This window comes from Choristoneura fumiferana, chromosome 13 (genome assembly GCF_025370935.1).
Source record: "Choristoneura fumiferana chromosome 13, NRCan_CFum_1, whole genome shotgun sequence".
NCBI classification, from domain to species: Eukaryota; Metazoa; Arthropoda; class Insecta; order Lepidoptera; family Tortricidae; genus Choristoneura; species Choristoneura fumiferana.
This window is the reverse complement of record NC_133484.1, coordinates 11,126,867-11,148,831: the sequence shown is the minus strand read 5'-3', so window position 1 is coordinate 11,148,831 and position 21,965 is coordinate 11,126,867. Positions and strand designations below refer to the sequence as shown.

General features: G+C 37.6%; 2 protein-coding genes across 4 annotated transcripts in view; one reads left to right on the top strand and one right to left on the bottom strand.

Moving 5' to 3' along the window:
• Atg16 (Autophagy-related 16) overlaps positions 1 to 21,965 on the top strand; it is a 204,906-nt gene that overhangs the window by 34,197 nt on the left and 148,744 nt on the right. The gene's annotated exons all lie outside the window — the stretch shown is intronic.
• neo (ZP and PAN domain-containing protein neyo) overlaps positions 1 to 21,965 on the bottom strand; it is a 69,068-nt gene that overhangs the window by 6,991 nt on the left and 40,112 nt on the right. The window contains exons 4-6 of the mRNA XM_074096304.1: positions 6,976 to 7,371; positions 6,478 to 6,638; positions 4,371 to 4,572 (exon numbers count right to left, since the gene is read on the bottom strand). Coding sequence (XP_073952405.1) covers positions 4,371 to 4,572; positions 6,478 to 6,638; positions 6,976 to 7,334 — 722 coding nt within the window. The 5' untranslated portion in view covers positions 7,335 to 7,371. The remainder of the gene's footprint in view (positions 1 to 4,370; positions 4,573 to 6,477; positions 6,639 to 6,975; positions 7,372 to 21,965) is intronic.

Genomic DNA, 21,965 nt, shown 5'->3' with positions numbered 1-21,965 from the left:
TCCAGGCCAGGATATTCAGTCATTGCAGCTAACTGGTTGATATAATTTCGCATCAAACAATAACATGAATAACGTCAACATGCCGTATGAATTTGAAACGATTTATTTCGTTTTACATTAATAATTTGTATCAAATAGACCTACGTATAAAATCTAAATGCGCTTCATGTTTTTTAGTTTTCTTTTGTTTTGGCTAGTGACCACCCGCAAGCGTGTTATCGTGGCTGATCCTACTCAATATTTTCTCTTGATGCGAAGTGGATCCCGATCAGATGACCAGTTTGACCCGCGGGAACGCATTTTCAGAAAAGATAGCGCAAACGTCTTATGTCCTATCTCGGGCCATCCTAATAGGTATTTTTGTGGTAATTTATTATGATAGCTTGATTGATTTATTTGGATGGTTTCTGTTTCGGTGATTAAAGTATTTTCATTAACATGGTAGAAAAACTAAGTGGTGTTAACTAATCTGTTTTATTTCTTTCAATTTTCAATTACTCCTGCGTGCAAAACAAATCCCGCTATTTTGAAAAGTTTTTTTTATTTTTTATTAGTTAACTAATATAATATAATATAAATAATAAGGATTGTCGTCTTTTGTAAATGTATGCCATGCTAGTTACTCATCGTCTCCGCAGTCACTTGACGTATACAGTTACCTACACTGGTGCACATAAACACGACACGATTGACGACCAGATGGCCTAGTGGTTAGGGAACCTGACTACGAAGCTTGAGGTCCGGGTTCGATTCCCGTGTCGGGGCAGATATTTGTATGAGAATACGAATGTTTGTTCTCGGGTCTTGGGTGTTTAATATGTATTTAAGTATGTATCTATCTATATAATTATATTTATCCGTTGCTTAGTACCCACAACACAAGCTTTGCTAAGCTTACTTTGGGACTAGGTCAATTGGTGTGAATTGTCCCGTGATATTTATTTATTTATTATTTATTTAAACAAGACATCCAGTATTTCTTCTATATTTGACTATACAATACTTGAACATACCCTTACCTCTCTAAATTAGTATAATATCGATACATAATGTAATATCCATTATGAATCTTCCGCTCTGGTGGTCCTAGGCTCCTAGCAATATGTAGTAAGCAAAGAATAGGTCATTTATATGGTATACCATCTTTTTTATTAGTTGTAATTTAAGCTGTGAGATTACCCGATATGCCTGGAGGGTTGTCTTTATAGGGATTGAAATAAATTGGTCTGACTCTATGTTGACCACGCTATGTTGAGATGTTGCATTTTATGGGTTACGGATGTGATAGATCATATATTTTAAACGGAAAAAGAATTAGAAAAATAATTTAAGAACCAAGAACAATGTGTGTGTATCAGCATCGTATCATGGAAGTAAGAAGCGATAGGATAACCCGCTCCCACACCACCGCAGCGCATCGGAACGGTGGCGAGGCGCAGGCGGCGGCAGGGCCCGCCACGTCCAGGGAATATTTCCCAAATGTCGTGACTGGCGACGATCGCGATCCGCGCCGCCCGGGGTGCGCCGCTACGCCCGCTTGTTTCAATGGAGATACGACGATTTGTACCCAACCCAACGGTACACGTGTCAAACTATACTCCACTACGACACGACCACGTAAAATCGCGATGTAATCGTATATTTTTTAACGGAAAATCCAAAGGCGCGAAGTCGTGGAATTGGTTACTGTACGACCTCCATTTCTCACACAAAAAAGCTTTTGGGGTGAATTTGTTACCGTTACCTACAGCGACTGGGCAATACGACGAAAAGGTCTAGTTACAAGACGAAGTGGAAGTGCTCGCAATACTCGCCGCCGCAGCGCCGAATGTGAATGTCGGATGCAGGATACTATTTATGTTAATGATATCAAAAACCGTACAAGGAAATAAACACAATAGGACAGTCGTGTTCTGCTACATTAGACGCCTGAGACGCAGGCCGTGCAATTGGCCTCCCTGCTTTGTATATAATGCTCGTTTGTAGAATTCAACGAAACGGCTACCAGGAAGAGGCCTTGACTTACCCAGTGGGGTGCGCAACAAAGATGTGCCGCAAGTCCCACCATCTAAGGCGACCGGTGAAGTCTGATCGACTTCGTTATCGGGTCTAACCGTAAATAAGCATATGGAATGTGTCAACCTAATGAGTTGTTTTGTATTGTAGCACAGTCCGATTCAGATGAAGATTTGTTTAAAATGATTAATGGAGAGATGGAGTCTTAAATTTAGTAGAGTTACGTTTGAAGAATAGAAATAACAATTGACTAGTTACGGGTGCTGGTCCTTGATGCGATTTGACACGGGTCACTGAACGGATCTGATTGAATGGGATAGAGACATGACCCGCTACAACGTCTATTGTCCTGTCTTGTTAGTGCGATTGTAATGGTCAGTTCAAAGTTATCGCCAAGTTGACTTCAAAATATTATGCGTGTCTTTTCTGGTAACTAATTTGCTTAAACGGAATAACTTTGAACATCTGGAATAGTGAAAAAGAAATACTGCATTCTATATTATACTTAAATTAATACCGATGTTTAAAATGGTTGAGTATTAAAGGGGTGTCAGCCATTTATATTATTCAATATTAAGGATATGTACCACCAATTTATGTCTCAAAACTACCGCGTTATCAGTAATTTTGTTTCGTATAGATATTTGACTAACGTCTTCAGTTTTAAAAGTTAAAATTGTGTTCGCGCTAAAATTGGTGTTGCAGATGTTTATGGGCGTTGGTGATCTCTTACTATCAGGAAACCCACTTGCTCGTTTGCCATCCAGTCGAATAATAAAAAAAAATGCTTTCATATTCCATAAAAATAACAAAATCCATTTGTTAATTGCAAAAACTTGAATTGAATTGAGACTGGTCCGTTAATTGGCTTTAAGACTTACTAAGCCCTACTAAACCTTACTTAGAAGATGCCTAACTTATAAATGCTACGCAATTATTATTTTTTCAATGAATGTCGGAGTTTTAACGATTCTGTTAAAAAGAAATATTTTCTATGGCCACTGTTTATTCTGGCTATTCTGCACAATTTAATAACAGCGGAATAAATATTCACTTTTTATTGGAAGTAAACAGACATTCCTTGCAATAATTGCTAGTTTAACGTAACTATAAGCTTGTACACAATTATTCACATTTCTCCTTATTTAATTAATGTATGATGGTTTTTATTTGTTTGCTTTGTCTGCATTAAGTTTTCAAAGATTGCCCTCTCAGTCTAGTTGCGCACCGCACAATCGTGGTCGGTCTGAGAGAGTTCACAGGTCACGGTGCACTCCGCCCACCGCACGGTCCACTTTGTTCATTTCTTTGTATATAATTTATGTCTTAAATCTGTATTTTTTTGTGATCTAATCTTAATTACAGACAAGCTTGTATTTGGTAGCATTGCCTGAATCAAAGGCCTAGCTGGTTGAATACGGGTCTACAGAACATGTAGTTACCTAGGTACTCGTATGTAAAGAAAGAAAGAAAGAAAAACATTTATTCGTGACATTTTTTACAAATAAAAGAAAAAGAAAAAAGGAAATAAATTTTGTCACGAAATGGTCCCAACTCAGCATGATGCCAACCTTGCTATGTGTGCCTTTGACTATGAAATCAAGTTACAGAATCTCCGCAGTCATAATTTCTATTATCTTGTGCTGAGGAGGCTAAGTGCTTAAAATTTCCATACTGCTATCAATCATTCTGTACTCGTAATATGTCGTTAATATTCCTGCTACAACAAATTTAAAATTTCACTTCCAATTTCACTTTTGTTTTTGTTTGTGGTTTACTTTATTGAAAGAGTGAAAACTGCTCCCGGATTCAATAAGAGTGAGGAAGGAACCAAGTTGTTTGGAAATCTGGTTAAAGACATGAACAATGAAAAATCATCTTAAGCTTTAAAAAAATAACTTTGTACTTATACCATTATTTCTCTTCTCGCTTTGCCTCATATAATTGTAGACGAAGTAACAGACATGAGTTGTGATAATGCCTATGCCTATGTACCCACAGAAAAATAATGAAATTTGATCAAAAATGCTCATTGTGCTAAGATAATTTGGGTTTCAAAGTTCACCTTAACACTTGCGGTTCATGTAAGACAAATTCTCAAATGTAAATATTTATTTAGAGATAACTCCCGTTACGGTTACCGAATTATAATTGCTGTTTGTTAAATCGCCAATTACAACACAATCATAAGCGGCTTCTGACAGATTGTTAGCTGGACTTGTTGTTTAGAAAAAGTTAATTTAAACATGAAATGCAATTTAATTTCCAACTAGTATGTCTTTAGAGAATATAAAAGCAGGTAATAGAGAAGGTAAAAAGCATTTGAATAAATTTTCACATGATCGTTTACAAACCTGCAGACAAACTCGTTTTCTCCGAGGCACAGGTCCAAGCACATCTGTCTTGAGCCTACGGTGTGAGTCCGTTTACCGCGACCCTTCAGGTGATAGCCACGGACTCTGTCGAAGCACCACGCTCGCTCGCACGGCCTCACACCCAAACACGACTTCTGGGCGTATATCGTGAACACAGGGAACTGTGATTTCGTCAGCGCACCTGCAAAAAATCGTTCATTACCTACAGTTTTCTCTGCGTTACTATTTCTGACAAATTGTTATTCCTTAACGTTATTAAATCGATTCAGGTAGTCACGATTTGTCATAATATTTGAATAAAAGAGCAACCGCTGTCTGTCACGATTGGAATTGTCAAAGTTACCGTAGCAAATGTTAACAATACTTCCTTAATTTCCTACGAATTTTTGGTATTTCAATACGCCACTTTTTAATAGCACGAGCGCGTGCTGCATTCTGTATGGTTGGATTGTGAACGGAGAGCTGTTGTATAAGATGCCTCAATTGTGTTCTTTGCGAATTGTAAAGGTCAGTAGCCTGGGGTCAGCTTTGCAGTTTGACTATCTGAATTTAAAGTCTTCATTTAAACCCAACACCTTATTACTTAATTTTGTTACGTATTCGTAAGGTACGGTTCTATCGTATTACATCATCATTATATATTTTACGCTCCAAGACTAGACGCTATGTGATCAAGAAGCGCGTTCAACCTTAGCTAATTTAAGGAAATTTACACAGAACCGAGCGATCAGTAATTGGATCCCACAGCTTGGTTCTCCGAATTGAACACTGGATTTTAGATCGTTTTGTACGCCTTAATTCAATATGACCGATAATACTAGAGTGTACCGAGCCTGGTCTGGTATGTTAAATTAAAGGGAGATTAGGTACTTTTGCTCGGGATCAGAAACATCGTCCATACGTTCCTAATTTGATATGGATAGAAACCTCTCATGTCTTAATTATCGTTTAAATCTGAATTTTAAATAAAAATCTGCACTAAGCTGGAGAAATGAACAAAAACATTCCATAATGTTCTTTTTGTAGACGATCAATTAGTGAGATGGCTCAAAATAGTTATCACGATTTAACCATTTCATTCCGGTCAAAGCAAGCTAAGATTTATTTGAGGTGAGATTGTGGTCTGAGAGAAACTTTTTCGAGAGCAACAGTTTATCATGATTTAAAGTTATTTTTAAATACTTTTGCAATTATTTGGCCATTGGCTTGCAAACATGATGTAACCATAGTTCATACTTTTCAAACTTGATGCCCGCATAATTTATATTATATAGGGTATTTTGTGTTCCTCAAAATTATTAAGTAACTTCGTCTCCGCTTCACGCAATTTTTCATGCTTGAACGGTGGGTACGTTAAACTCTAAAGACAAATGAACAGCGAACTAAATTGCTTAACATGCTACTCGTGCATAATTACCTACAATATTTACTCTCCGCTCGGTTAAGGTCAAGACGTGGTCTATTGACTCGAGCTCAAAATAACTAATATTCGAGCCGTCACTAGGTCAAGTTTTCCTTTTCGCGGAGAGAGTATATAATTTTTTTCCTATAAGGCGAGGTCAACGTGCACAGTCACGCCGTTATCGGCATTCAAATGATGTCTTGAAGCAAAAAATCTGAACGCGCTCGTTGGAGAACTAACACCTCCATGTCGGACAAACGAGAGTGTTTGCGACATCATTGTACCGTGTATGTAGGTTCACACCTGCTGTGCCCCATATACCATACACCAAACGAGGCTATTGTGTTTTCATCGGTACTCGTTTATTAATTTTATTCATCATCCCAGAACAATCTTTAACCGTTAGTTAATAATCATTCTAGTAGTTAACGTTTTTTTTTAAATAAATTTCACGTATACATTTAATTTTTGTTCTGCTTACTTTTTTTTATTAAACCTACTTATTAAATCCAGTATCAATGAGCCACTTATTAATTACGTTGTAGTTAACACGTTAAAGATTGAATTTATGATAAGATATTATCGCATGCAGAAGGAGTGTCGGTTAAATACTGGTTCTGCAATAAAATCTATTTGCGCCTTAGTTGCTCGTTTGATGCGAAAAAAGTATTCATCATCACTCACCAGGCAGCTGATCCGAGTCAGAACTGAAGAGCACACAGAGTCCAGTCTCGTAGTTGACGGCACGACAGCTGTCATTGGCTTGGCACTGCTCGAGGCAGTCAGTCAACATCAAAGTACCAGGGATGTCGTCCAGTATGTGAGATGGTGCCGAGAACACATACCTGTACACATTCATAAAGACCCTCAGTTAGTAATGTTACGGGTTGTCATATCGGTTATGATATCGATGCATTTTTTCCTCATTGCAAATTACTTAACATTTTATAAAAAAAAGCAATATCATTTTAACACTTAATATAGCCCCACGATAGCAGGGTGAATTTATAGAGGATTTTTAAAGTGATGTCGGATCTCGATAAAGTTTCTAAACGTTCCAAGGGCTTAATTGACTTAATTACTGATGCAATTATCGGTCAGTCCTCCGCTTGAGCGCTACCTGTTTCTGTTTATTTACGTGTAATCCTGAGTTTTGCAATTTAATAAATTATTAACACATACCCAGTGACAAGTTCAAATCCTATCATTTCTGGATCACATTCTTCTAGCGAATTAGCAGGCGCTGAGGGCGCTGAAGCACCACTTGGTGCTGAAGGAGGGACGCCTCCCGAAGCTGTCTCTGGCACTTCAGCCGGGGCATCTTCTGCCGCCGGAGCTTCGGATGAAGTTTCAGGAGGAGGTGGAGCTCCCGGATTTTTGTAATCTTCAGGGGCAGCCACTACTGTCTGTTCAGGTGATCCCGATTCTACAGCTATATTGTCTTGTGGCGGTGCCTCCGCCGCAGATCGTAATGTTCCCTCGAATTTCTTCGCAGCATCAGCGGCGCACACCACTAACATAAAACTGAGGAGGAGCCGCATTGTGTTGGCGGTGAGTGGCCGTGGCAACGTGCGCTATCTGTAACAAGAGAAAACATTATTTTTTTCATTTTATAATCACCAATGTAAATCCTCACGTCTTAATTGTATATTTCAATTTTTTTATTGTTTTTCGCTATGACTCTCGCTGCTTACACTTAACTGTGACATTGAATATACAGCTCTCGCGAAATGTGTCAACGGCCATTGGCACTAAGTCAAATAAGTACAAATTATGACTCTTTATATCAATAACTAAAATCAAATTTTTGACCATGCCAAGATTAGAATGGACATTCGTATGGGTTTAATTTTTATTGGCCTTGGCAACATAGCTAGAATTTGATTTACGATTAATGTGTGGGAAGAATCGGCGAAACAATTATGATGCAATCAGAGGGCATCATCGTCGTAATTGCCTCTTACTGCAATTAATGCTCATTTGCACTACTATACAAGGCACGCTATGTTGCTATAAACCACATATGCGTATCATTATGTAACAATAAAGTTGGCAATTACTTTTTCTAATTTCAGGTCTAAGCCATGGGAAATCATTCTGTATACTGCTTAGATATCCTATCTTTATTGTCTGATATATATATTAGCGGTATAATCAATACATATAAAAATAATAGTTCTGATTGATTGAATGAATGACTGACTCAACTGATCAACGCCCAACTTCATATTGCTTGCCCTTATGTAGGTATTAGCGAAAAAGATGTGTAATGATTCTAGTTTTAGTAGGAGGCTTCTAATATAAATAAGTCACTCCTACTGTCACTGAATTTAGCATAGATTTTTAACGAAAAAACCTGATCAAACTTTCGATAGCAGCGTCCAGAATGAGTTGGTATATAATTTGTTCTTTTATCGACATTATTATTAACAATGCAGTAGTGCAAACCGGCGAGGTATATCGACGGTCACGTACTACGCGCGTTTGTAACGGTTCGTATCTCGGCGTGTTCGTCCACTTTATTGTGGAAATGTCGCTGTACTGGGGTTAAAAAACAAATTGTCTGGTATTGTCAACTTCAAACGACAACTGTCCGATACTAATAACATCTTTCTTACGATGTACCCCAACAATAATGATTTGGAAGGTTTGTGTAAAGTAGTTATCTACTCTTCTATTTGCGTGTCGTTAGCTTGATCGAATTTGTAAAATAAGATTGCAATCTCGGCTTGGCATTGTTACCGATAGATTGCTCTATAACTTGGAAATTTCAATTCTGCTAGTTATGGATAATTTACTTCACGTTTCACACCTGATGCGGCAATTATTTATATTCTCGCTGTCTAGAAGAGGCCGCGCGGTTGCACACGGTTGAACGAACCGCCCAGGGAAATCTTCTTAGATTCATGCATTGCAAGGCGTCCCTCACGGCGTGATAGTTATTTGATCAGCGCGTCCATTATGAAATTAAATTACACGTCTATAAACGTCAGTTCTGTTGCGACGTGTAAGGGTATACTATTTTTGTTCAGGTTTAAATGTCTTCGGGAACTACATAGATTCGGATTTACGAGAAGAAGTCCTGGGGTAAAAAATTTATGCATTCCTTTGCAATTGGTATTTTTATGTGTAGGAATTACGAGTATAATAGGAGTCTATGTGATTTGAAAAAAACCGGCGTAGAGCGTGTCGGACACGCCCAAAATAGGGTTCCGTAGCCATTACGAAAAAATTAAGTAATATTTTCTAAGGATTTCGTATTTTATGCGGAATCTAGAGGGGGGGAGGGACGCTCGATTTTATTGAAAATTTGCACTTTAAAGTAGAATATTTCGCAAAAAAATCAATGAATCGAAAAACGTCTTACTTAGCAAACCCCTAATGGTTTTAAAAGACCTATCCAACGATACCCCACACTATAGGGTTGGATGAGATAAAAAATTACCCCACTTTACGTCTATGGCAGATAGGTACCCTAAAAAATTTTTTTTTAGTTTTTTATTGTACCATTTTATCGGCATAATTTACATATATATCCGTGCAAAATTACAGCCTCTAGCATTGATAGTCCCTGAGCAAAGCCGCGGACGGACAGACAGACAGACATGGCGAAACTATAAGGGTTCCGTTTTTGCCATTTTGGCTCCGGAACCCTAAAAAAAAGAGCATTCGAAACAAAGTTCTACTGAACCTACTAGTTACTCGTAGTTCTATGTAAAGAAACGTAATTTAACTGCCCTTTGTTAGTTCAGATGGAAATTTGGTGATAGGTACTGTTTAGTTGTTTACTGTTTCATAACCCTACACAGGGTGTAACATTCATATCAGTCAGTATGGGAAAGTCTGGAACTATAAGACATATGAAAATCTGTTCTTAGGAACCATGGTCATCAATTTTAGTAACAAGAAATACTGCATTCATACATTAAAAAAAACTTTGTATTCAGCTCGGAAATTGAACCCGGACGTTTTGAAAAGTAAAACTTACATTATTAAAGAATATGAAATACAATGCATTTTATTCATTCTAGCTAGATACCGTGTTTCATAGTAAGTAACATTTATTGCTTATGACCTACACTACCGGTACCTATCCAAATAGGAATAATTTATGTTTTATTTTTCAAAACGACTGGGTTCGATTCCCGAGCTGATTCCCTAAGTTTTTTTTTAATGTATGAATGCAGTTTTGCTTGTTGCTAAAATCGATGGCATGGTTCCGAAGAACAGATCTTCGTATGTCTTATAGTTTCAGACTTTCCCATACTGACCGATCTAAATGTTACAGCCTGTATAGTGATGTATTTATCTTGCTTCGAGTTCTCATAACCTGCACGCAAAACTGCCATAAACCCGCGATGCAATAGCTTTTTCGCCACTTCTCGTATATTATCCATTGTCTCAACCACTAAGAACGTAGTTATGATAATTAAGCCCATCATATTGATCCCAATCGCAGGCTTAGTGGGCTTAGTTAGCCAGTCTGTGAGACTCTGTCGTAGTAATATGTTGACCCGTATAAAAAGGTCAAGTGCCAATATCGAGGACCACGTTGACTGGGTCGCTTCTAGACCTATAGTGCCCCTTTACAACGACATGTAACTACATCGATAGTCTATCAATGCAACTGAGCATAATGTGCCCATTAACGTTTTATACGTGCATAAATATAGTCCTGGCTTGTCTTAACCGATTCTCATGGTTATTCCTAAGCGAAAGGCACTGAATAAACTAAATACCACTTAGTCATTAACCGATTTTGATTGCATATTAGCTAACGTATATATTCGATGACGAAAATAATGTTAGTGAACTACACGTGTTCCTATAATTAGATATTTTATAACTTTTACAAGATGCAATATGGACAACGATTTCTTCTGAGTATTAGTAACAGATTCCGGTATAGGTATCTCAGATGCATTCCCATGTTGGGTAGCATTGGCACTGAATGTGCCGGCACGTTCAGCTCGCCCCGAGCACCGATCAGATGGGGTCAGCGCATTCAATGAGCCGGATGCCTTCAACCTGCTATTTACGTTTCACCATACTATACTGGTTGGCACACTATGGACGACGTCGCGTCTTTTTTGTGTATGAAATGTTTATTTTTTATTGTCTTTTTAATCTTATCCGTGGGTTCGTCCATAAGTTGAAAGTGCTTTACGCTTTATATGTACCTAATAAATTACCTTGATATTATTTTTGTATTTGGTCACGATAATATCGTCAAGATTTTCATCAGATATCGGCAAATATTGATACCTGTTATATTGTCCTTTAGAGGTAGATTTCCGCATTAAAGGGCTGAGATTACAGTATTGTGGTCACGAATTCAATTCATATAATATTCAGTGTAGTGAATGTTATTGTGCTGCTGTAAGTACGTTTTATATGTTCAGGGCAATTGTGACAAATTAAGTTGTTAATAGAAACCAAACATTGTAGTTAATCTTACATCATAATAGATACTTCAAGATCAGGATACATTCAGTTTACATTACACCATTAAAGATAATCCCGGGAGCAATCCGACTTCATCATATGCCCTATCACGTGAAAGATAAATTCATTGCATCCATCACTGCACAATAGGAGGCATGAACAGCTTAATCTCCTTGTCTGTGAAGTATTAGCCGTGTCTAAGTTCAACCATTAGGTGGAGTAAAGTCTCAGGATTTACATTGAATGAAATTGTAATTTGTTGTTCGCTCTCTAATGGGGCGCGGGGGTTACCTTATGTGCTGACATGGAGTGGAATGATCGTGCCACTAAGACCTTACTTGGGAGGCGTCGCCAACTCGACATCAATGTCGCTCATTGTCCAATGCCTATATTTGAAATGTAATGGCATCTCTGATAGTTTCGGTGCTGAGGCAAATAACCGTATATGAACGTGAACAGCGTTGTTTTTTAAGTATGCCAGCAAAGAATTTTTTAATTTGTTTAGACTGTATACTTTATTGTACAAATTATTTTTGACTGAGTTGTTTTAATTAATGCTGCATGTTTAATTATTTATTTTATTAAGTCATTAGAATGTTTAGATTTTTTTTTTTTTATACGACTGGATGGCAAACGAGCAAGTGGGTCTCCTGAATGTTTAGATGTACCTATAACTGCAAAATATTTGTACGCCTAACGGCAAAACATACGAGTTCTATGGAAATATTTTAATCAGATCTGTTTGTTGTACCTGTTTGACAAATAAATTTATCATTATCATTATCATTGTCAAGTGTACATTTTTAGGGTTCCGGAGCCAAAATGGCAAAAATGAAACCCTTATAGTTTCGCCATGTCTGTCTGTCTGTCTGTCTGTCCGTCCGCGGCTTTGCTCAGGGACTATCAATGCTAGAAAGCTGTAATTTTGCACGGACATATATGTAAACTATGCCGAAAAAATGGTACAATAAAAAAAAAAAAAAAATTTTTAGGGTATCTCCCTTAGACGTGTAAAGTGGGGGTGACTTTTTTTTCATCCAACCCTACTCGTATAGGTTTGCTTAGACGATTTTTTGATTCAGTGATTTGTTTGCGAAATATTCAACTTTAGAGTGCAAATTTTCATGAAAATCGAGCGCCTCCCCCCCCCCTCTAAAATCTAAACCGGTGGGTGGAAAAATATAAAAAAAACTATAACGGCTAAGTTTGCTTTAGAATTATTAGTAGTTTAAGAGTAGGTAAATAGCAGCCAGTAGGTAATAGGTAGTAGGTAATAGTGTAAAATATACCTAAACTTGGAAGATTCCGTATAAAATACGAAAGCCTTAGAAAAATATTACTTATTTTTTTCGTAATGGCTACGGAACCTTATTTTGGGCGTGTCCGACCCGCTCTTGGCTGTTTTTTTTTTTAAATAAGTCTTGTTTTAAATTTTTGTAATTTAGGTATTTAACTTTGGAAATTTTGTCATATCCACAATCTTGAAAAATATATTAACAAATAATTTCACACTTAAAAAAAAATGCTAAGTAAGAATCAAGTACCATTTGCGGTGGATTATTAATGACACACTTTCGCTTTTAAAGCCGCAACGGCAAAGGCACTACAGATAATGAGTTCTGGCAGTTAAATTAATGCAAGATAGATAAATCGGCGTTGCATAATGATAATGTGTGAACTGTCAGGGACTGTAACTTCATTCTGCGCACTAGAGGCAGTAGAAAATGATAAAAACGGTTATCCATGCCGACTAAGGTACTACGATCATTTTACTAGCTAAGAATTCTACAACTTCGCATGGCTGGCGCTCTAACATAGGTAATTGCCTTCTTCATTACACGCTAACATTATAGCTTGCTTAGTAATTCTTAGCTTAGAACTTCTAAGAAATAGTTCTTATGCAAAGAAAGTTATAAGAATAAGTAAGAGCCTGTTCTATTACTTACTTACAAGCTTACGAGCATAGATAATACATATTTTTAAAATTAGTTAACTTGAGCTTTTTTTGGTGTCGGACTAGGTAATGTCCTGTGTGGTGTAAATTGTCCCACAGTTATAATTAATTTATTTACAATTAAAAACATGAAAATACTTACTAGGCATTTAGCTTTATGGACCATAAAAAGTTCTTATTTCTGAAATGAAATGACTACGTGCGTTTGTTCGGTTGAAATAGCAGGTTGCCTCTTTAACCGAAGACGTTAGTTAGTAATGTTAGTATTTAACGGCCTCGTAACTAAGCTGATGCATGGTTTTCACGGATGTCCCCGGCGCGCGCGAGGTTAGTGGGTTGGTGCAGCGCCGGGCTGCGCTTGAGCCTGCGCGATTTACATTAATGAGGGAATCGCGGTTTCTCCGGCCTCGATCGGTACATCACAGCTTGCTACCGCCTACGTGACTGGTTGTTTTACATTTAATTCTAAATTGTTCAATTAAGACAAGACGACCATAGACAAGGCTCACTTATCTGTCTGCCTGTCACAAACTGAAAGCTGCAGTGAGCGCAGTTTACGCGTTAACATCTCAAAAGCTAGTTACCATAATCGACTAATCGTCTATTACTAACTCTTTCAAAGTGTTTACCTCGTATAACATGAGTGCACTTCTATTTCAAGAAGCTTTACAAATATGACTTTGCTGGGATAAGAAGCCTTCCCAACCGTATTTTACTTGCTTTCTGCCGTAGGGAATATGACTAGGCAAATACTTAACCCGCGAACCAACTAACCCATTGCCAACCCCTTGGCGCTAGCCCTGGAATGAATTGAAAAATGAAATTGTTTAAGGCTTCACCTACATTGCAGTTTCAGATGGAAATTGCTTTATTTATCTTATTATGTTGCTTTTAAACCGTCTTGTAATGAATTGAATACTTTACATAATTACAAAAATGATATTTGCACAGCACTGTTAATTAATTTCAAAAACGGCCAAGTGCGAGTTGGACTCAGGCATCGAAGGTTCCGTACACAAAAAATACACCATAAAATCTCAAACGTCAAACAGTTTAATTTCATAAAGTACAGCCGCTGGCAAACAAATTGCAAAATGTAATTTTTTTATAAGATTGACTCAAACTTGACCTACAATTTTTATTATTTGTTGATGAAGTATATTCATCTCTACTGTCATTCCAAGTTTTAGGTTTGTATGTTTTAACGTTATACTCGTAGACATAAAACAACAACAATAATAATACGTTTCTTGTATGAGGACGCCCCTTCGTTTTTAATTTATTTTTACTTTAGAGTTTTTTTTTAATTTAGGGTTATGTGTTTGACCCTTAATGTTTATTCCTATGCCCTCTCGTAATACTCAACGGCTGAACCGATTTTGACAAATGATACGTCATTGGATTCGTCTTGATCGCGCGAGTGACACTGGGTAGGTACACGGAGTTCTAGAACAATTAAAACGGCAGATTTTCGGCGCCAAATATCTAAATGAAGATATTAAAAAAAGTTACAAAAATATATACAAGTCATGTGTTTAAATTTAATTTGAAAAATTAAATTCAATACCATAAATACATAATATGTTCATTTACTTGGGCCTTGTTGCAGTCTAAACGGCTAGACGGATTAAAACATATTATGAGGTAGGTATCATTAGATTCCTCATAACTGTCGGAGTGACATAGGGTAGGTATATAATATTTCAATATGGCGTCCGCGAAAAAAATATGGCGAGGAATTAAAAAAAATATTTTGTATTGTAACAATATGGGTATCAAATGAAAGCTAATAGTTGGTACTAATAGCTTTAATCTACCATTTTCACAGAAATATCAAAAAAGTGTGAAATAAAACAAAAAAAATCAAAAATAAAAACCCGACAGCATTAAAAATATGGGTCTAGACCACTAGACTTATCTTTTTTTATTATTTTTAATGCAGTCGGTTTTTTTTATTTTTTAAATTTATTGTTTTATTTCATTGTTCTTTATTCAGATAAAAGTTTCAGACATAGATGTTGTACAAGCGAACAGCTGGAGAACAATGTCACTAATAAATATAAAATGCAGTTTGCACTAGTGAATGTGAACGATCTTCACGGTACGTAATAGCTCAACTCAAATCGCACGAAAGTGTAATTTGAATAGCCGTAAATCAAACTCGCTGGAATCAGAAGTATAATATGCGTAATTCAAACACATTCTGGATGTTCTAGGTGAATTTTGAACTACAAAAGTCAGACGATCGTGGCCGGAATGACTCTACTAATGATCGGTGAAGTGTAAAACGTGCGATCTCATATTACTAACGTATAATCCGAACTAGTTTTCTCTGCGATTAATCATGCTAACTCAATGAGAGACCGGGGACTAAATCCTATAATTTTGTAGCATTGTTCGTGGCGGCTTGGGCTAGCAGCGGCAATCGGAAGTAGGTTTTCGGTGCAATCGTCTCTGCCATCACCATCCACAGCTTTCTTTAACTTGCTCCTTATTGTTCGACTGAATATCTTATGCCTTATTAAGGTTACCTTACCTGCTTTATTGCAAAGCGTATCGTCACCTTATATACGTAATGAGGTCTGGTCGCGCGAAATAAGTATCTGCGGTTGTCTAGATATTACTAAGTGCGACATCACAATTTGTTTCTCTGTCTGCCCACATCGTCCTTTGTGGTGGTATATGCAATTACATTTATTTTTGCTTCGCGTCTCAGATGACTCCCAGGGATGCTTTTGTATTTTTCCATAATCATTTATTTTATAACTTAATGATGCTTATGCAATTTGTTATGGTTAACAGTGTATGATTAAAGCACTCATTGCACATGTATGTTTCCAAGAAAAACACATACTTTATTATTTTAATTGAGGTGCTACATTGAGATCATTCTCTACTCTTTACTTTATTTTAATTGAAGTAACTACACGTTATGCTGTAAATTGCTACTCGCATCATTTATTGTTAGACAGTTGAAATTTCTTTGACTGTTCGTTAAATTTGTTCTCCAATATGTTACAATGACGTTAGCATTTTACATTTGATTGTATTCACCGTTCCTCGGCCACTTTCTGAGTTTATATTTCCTTAATTCAATAAAAAGTAATCGTAGTCATTAACGCTTTTACCTACACGTCGTATCGTTATTATTCCGTTATTTCAATTTGCCTCGATTCCAGCAGCCAAGATGTACTACGTCACGTCACGTCAGAATACGCGTAGAGCATAGTTACACTCGTACTCGTATAATCACCGTTGTCACTAGTCGTGCTAATTTATTTAAACATTGTACGTTTCTCCTATTATAGACGGCTTTTTAGAATGTAGCTTTTCTCCACAATCATGCATAAATAACTAATGAACTAAAATTACTTACACAGAAAATTATCTGACAAGTACGGAAATAAATAAGCGTAATAGGCATTTGTGTCGTAACCGTCGTAGGCAAAGGTATTCGATACAAATATAACTATGTAAAGAGCCTGCGCTTGTATTCAATTTATCTGAGCTTAATACTGGTCGATTCATCTGTATGATAGCATCGATTTGTGCCATTAAAACTTATTTTATCGTTTGTGTAGTCTTGTGGAGGGCCGTAAATTTTGCCTAATACTGGTTTGTATCCTGTCACATCCATGTAAGGCTGCAGCGGCGGCATGGCACCTGTTGCGCGGGCGCCCACTCGACCGGTCCGGTCCCGGCGCCGTACTGCCCGACTATTTTATGCATCATTTTTTTTACATTTCTGGTGCACAGGCAAGTGTCGAGCGAGAAAGTACGCATCTTCTTTCACTTGTTAAATAAATCCACATGTGAGCTTTCTAGCAGCCACTTGCCAGTTTCTTGAAATTACATCATGGTGTTCAAATTTATCGCACCGTACAGTTTGAAAATTCTATTTGTGAAGGCTGTCCTTTAAAAGTGGGCCTGTGACATACTAACGGTACCTGTACCTATCATCGTTGCTAGATTTTGATTGGACTTCAGTCTCATCAACATTATTAGAATTTATGACATCGCCGTGTCGTAAATTACTTGGATGTTTGATCGGTAGGTACTTATAATTAATATCACTTAAATTTATTAATAATCAGGTAATATTTGATTAACGTACATGGTTTCTTCAAATTCTTCCATAATATTTCAGCACGGTATTGGGTTCGTTTGACAGTAGGTACACCCAAATATTTTTTCTGGATTTTTTGTTACTGTTGTCATTTTTTAGATATTAATCGTAGTTCAGTCATCGCGTTAAAGGTGTGAAGGTCGATTTGAATCAAAAATTTAGAAAAAAAAAACATGGGTGTTTAGTCAAACTAATAACCTGCTAAAACATTCTGAAAGAATTTGAAGTACCTAGTGTATAACTTTACAAAACCCAATTAATGTTAACTTTAGAAAAAAATATCAAAAGACACCTTGAATCAATTTACATGTTAATAATTGCTTTAGGTTAGTAGCTCAGTAGAAAGCGCATCCAATTATTTCAATTGGCACGTTATAAAGCTGTGTGCACCTTTGAACTCGCGTGAGTATAAATAGCTATAACTGTTGGAGAAAATCTAACACACACGTTAGTTCATTAGAAATTAATTAAGTCTGTCCATTCATATTCGCCGGTACTCTTTTTAGCTGTATTTCCGCTTTTAAACACGTCAGATGTAGCGCCAATATAGATACGCGAAACATTTATTTACAATGACTAACTGAGCACCTTACACCTCGGGGTGCGCTTGTTCTACAATGTTGAACATCAATAAACTGGTTGAAGGCACTTTTCACTCTAGCTAAATGAAATAAAGCAATAAATGTTAAGAATAGAAGAGATTGCGCCCTGGGGCATCCGCCCGGCGAGTCGCTCGCGCTTCGGCTCTTTGTAATACAAAGGGTCCGTTCCGTACTGCTGCACGTACATTTCCTTTTGTTTGTTTGTTTCTTCTATTGATATCAAGGTTTACAATAAATCTTTTAAGAACCTATGGTAGGGCCGAATTCTATGTACCTACATACGATTCTCCAAGTCCCACCCTGAATTATGGCACTAGCGGACTCTGTTTTTTATTTGTTGTGAAATAATCCGTTTTCCTGTTTTTCAATGTTTGACATCAAATAAAATTATTTAAAATAGCAACTCTTTGGAAATCTGAAAAAAACCATTTGTTGTTGTCGATGTCAAAAGGCAGACAATACACACAATTTATGACAATACACACAATATGTAGGTAATCGAAACCTATTTAATAGGTAAAAGGTCCGTACTATTGTAGAATATTCTAAATCCTTAAATATACATAAGTTATAAAAAAGCCTATTCGCACAGCTAAATTGGTATGATAAATAATTCGTCTGTGCCCGGTAACGGCTGCTGTATTGCGGGCGCGTACGTATGTCACGGCTCGATGGATGTCGAGTTAATTTAAACCTCCGCAGCGGAAGCTCCCACTGGCATGCCGATCCATGCCTCTGCGAAAATGGGCGCAGACCATAAAGTATGACGTTTTTAAATGCGGGAATGAGGATGCTCTGTATGCTTTACGTGAGATGATTCATACGTTTGCCAGCATAAATAAATTAAACGCTTGGTGCATTTAATACTTAGTGAAGCTAATATATATGATTTGACTTTTTCCCTGCTGGTAAGGAAACTTAATACTTATAAGTGACTAATATCGTTTATCTACATAGCTAAACGTTTCATCGTTGAGCCAGAAATATGTTAAAATTGACAATCGGTGCCAAACAATGAAATAATATAATTTTCAACAGAGTTCGTAAAGCCATAGAAAATTGACAAAAGTCACTCGCCATTTTTGACGCTTACTGTAGAAAATACCATGCGTGATAGCTGATCTCTTTTCGATGTGAAGCGAAACTTATCCGGTAGCTTAACTATAAAATCGTATGGCCGTCGTTGTATAAACTATATTATATCGTAAAAGTTCAAAGCAATGCTTGCATTTATATCCCACCCTATTAGTTAATGTTTGTGATATTGGCATTAGGGCGTTTCGGAATGCCGCCTTTCGCCAGGGCTCAGTCGCTGTTCACGTTAGGCAGTACGCGATATCTCAAGCGGCGCGGGCGCTGTAAAGCATCACACGCGTGAGTCGATCGGGCATTTATTGCCCCTAATGGTTTTATATGGCCTATCTCGTAAAATTACAGATGTCGTTCGCTGTCTACCCATTGCTGAAAAGATTGATTTGTACCGGTCTGTTCCAGTTTAGACACAGATATAATCGAATTTATTAGCTTAGTTGGAGAGCAAGCCTAATCATTGAAGCGCCCGTCTGCTCTATATAGAGCAACATGAATTAATTTAATCGATTATGCAAGTAAGTTACTTGCGTTATGCTTGACCGGGACACCTATATCATTTTAGGCTCGGTATCTATGTGTGACAACGACATTTCCGCATTATAATAGGGGCTTATAATACATATTTTAGCGTTAGTTTGCGGTTTAACAATTCAAAAAATGTTATTGAGTGAATTCCCTGTTACAGATTTAATTAGGTGGCGTCCTATTTTTCCTCTGATATTTGTCGAAATCCTACTACGCAAATGACACGGTTTGCTCTGGCGGCAGCGTTGCGGCTTCGTTCGTGCTGTAACGGCATCATCAATCATCTGTAATTTGATTTCTATGCTCAATTATTGCGTTCGCGGAGGTCGTTGCGGCCGCACTTTACTCCCCCGTATCTGGGTCCGACGTCTGCCACCTCCGAGCCAATCAGAGGGTGAAAATAAATAAATTGACATATCAAAGGCTACAGTCAACTGTGCCCTAGGTTATGTTAGCAAGCGGTAAATCAAAGCTACGAACAGTCACACCCACCCATGGGAGCCTAACATTTATAGGTAGCGCGTAGGCGTCACGACGGGAAAATCTTAACCATTGTACCTACAATATTGTAACAACTCTTGTTATTTTAGTCGTTAATGTCATAGGAATCGGGTGCGTGGCTAATTCTCGCCGCTATGTCACGTGTCCATCATCACGATGTTCTATTGAGTCAGTGCCGCACGACCGTTCCGCCGTCGTGCGCCATACAACTTGAAAGGAAACTAAAATTAAATTCAGATTAAAATCTGAGGTACATAATGCCATATTACAGTTTAATAGTGAAAATAATTCAACAAAAACGTTTACGATTTATTCGGTCTAGCATCAAAGAACATCGTTTGCACTGATGTAATTGTAATACGTTGAACTACTGTTTCATGTTGAAACTCATTCGTGTTTTCTCTTAGAATATTTTATCCCGGGACTAGTATTAATTAGGTACAACTCAAATTTGTGGCTCAAGTTGCTTATTTAATTCGATTACCTATACATGGTGTTAATCTCTTACCATCAGGAGACCCACTTGCTCGTTTGCCATCCAGTCGAATAAAAAAAACATATTTTTTTCGATGATCCTAGTGTGTGTGAAATCGTAAAAAGATTTCAAAACGTAAGACGGGGAAACACCAAATTACATTTTAGTATTTGTTATGAAAACAATCTTTAGTCGATAAACATCATCGTTTAAGTATAAGTATGTATGCGAAATACACGCTTTCGTTGCTACGACAAGTTTAGGTAAGTCATGGTTTATGTTAATAATAAGCGTCAGACTGTCTTGCGATGAGTCAGCTTACGCAGCTCAGACATTAGTATGCTGAGCCACACAATGTGCCAACTCTAGTCTCTATACTGCACGTCATAAGATACAAATAATGGGCCGAGTGGGCCACCGTATATTCGACACGATAATCACAAGTGGCGCATGACAACAGCAGCGCACGCGCAGCGGTCACGACCACGCCGCCGCGCCGCCTCGGGTGACGCTGCCGATGCCTACGCGCTCAAATGGTGGCAACTTTTTAGACAACGATCTTTATTCCCGTCAAACTAGGTAATAGTACTCGTTTGCCCGTTGCTTTGAACGACGGCGGCCATAAAAAGAGTCCGAAATAGTCATGACACTCGCCTTGCATTTACGATTTTCTTTACTGCTGCTTCTAGACCTCATGTATAACACGACAGATTAGATCGTTAAATATTTATTATGTCTGGATATGCATAATGTCTACTTTAAGATACGATTAGGTTCCCTCTCACGCGTCTGTTGTAACTTGTAAAGCTTATATTGTTGTGCATAAAAGTTTCGCTTTCAAAGTAATTCTTTATGGCGACGACTTCAGATTAATAAGGAAGGACTGTGTGAATATGGACGTAGAAATTTCTGTGCATAGGTACTTGTCGTTTTAAGCTGGTCGTGCGCTGACGCGATGATGCGAGTTTCGACGCGAATGACAAATGTCGCTTTTTACTGGCAACAAGAACGGATTTGAATTGTACATCTCAGTAAAATGTGTGTTAAAGAACTGAACTGTCAATGGTTGCAGTAAGCGTGATACCAATCGGTCATAAGAAACACACTTTCTACGCTCCCATTCATCATGGCTGCGTGACAGACACTGACAGGTGCACCGTCTACAGCGAGCTCACGTGTTAACCCATTGAGGACGAGCCGCAGACGACCTGATGTGGCCTTGAGTCCCATTACTTTGACAAATCACATTGAGATGTAGACTAACAAGATCATTCTTTAATGGAATGAAAAGTAGCTTTGACATCATGAACTCCTCATTCGTGTTAGTGTTAAAGACGTAAAAAAGTTAGTGTGGTGATGCATGTCTCTGACAATACAAAAAAAATCAGATAAAAACACGAAAAAAAAACTGCAACAAGACGTTTACGATATGTACGAGATAAAATTAACATG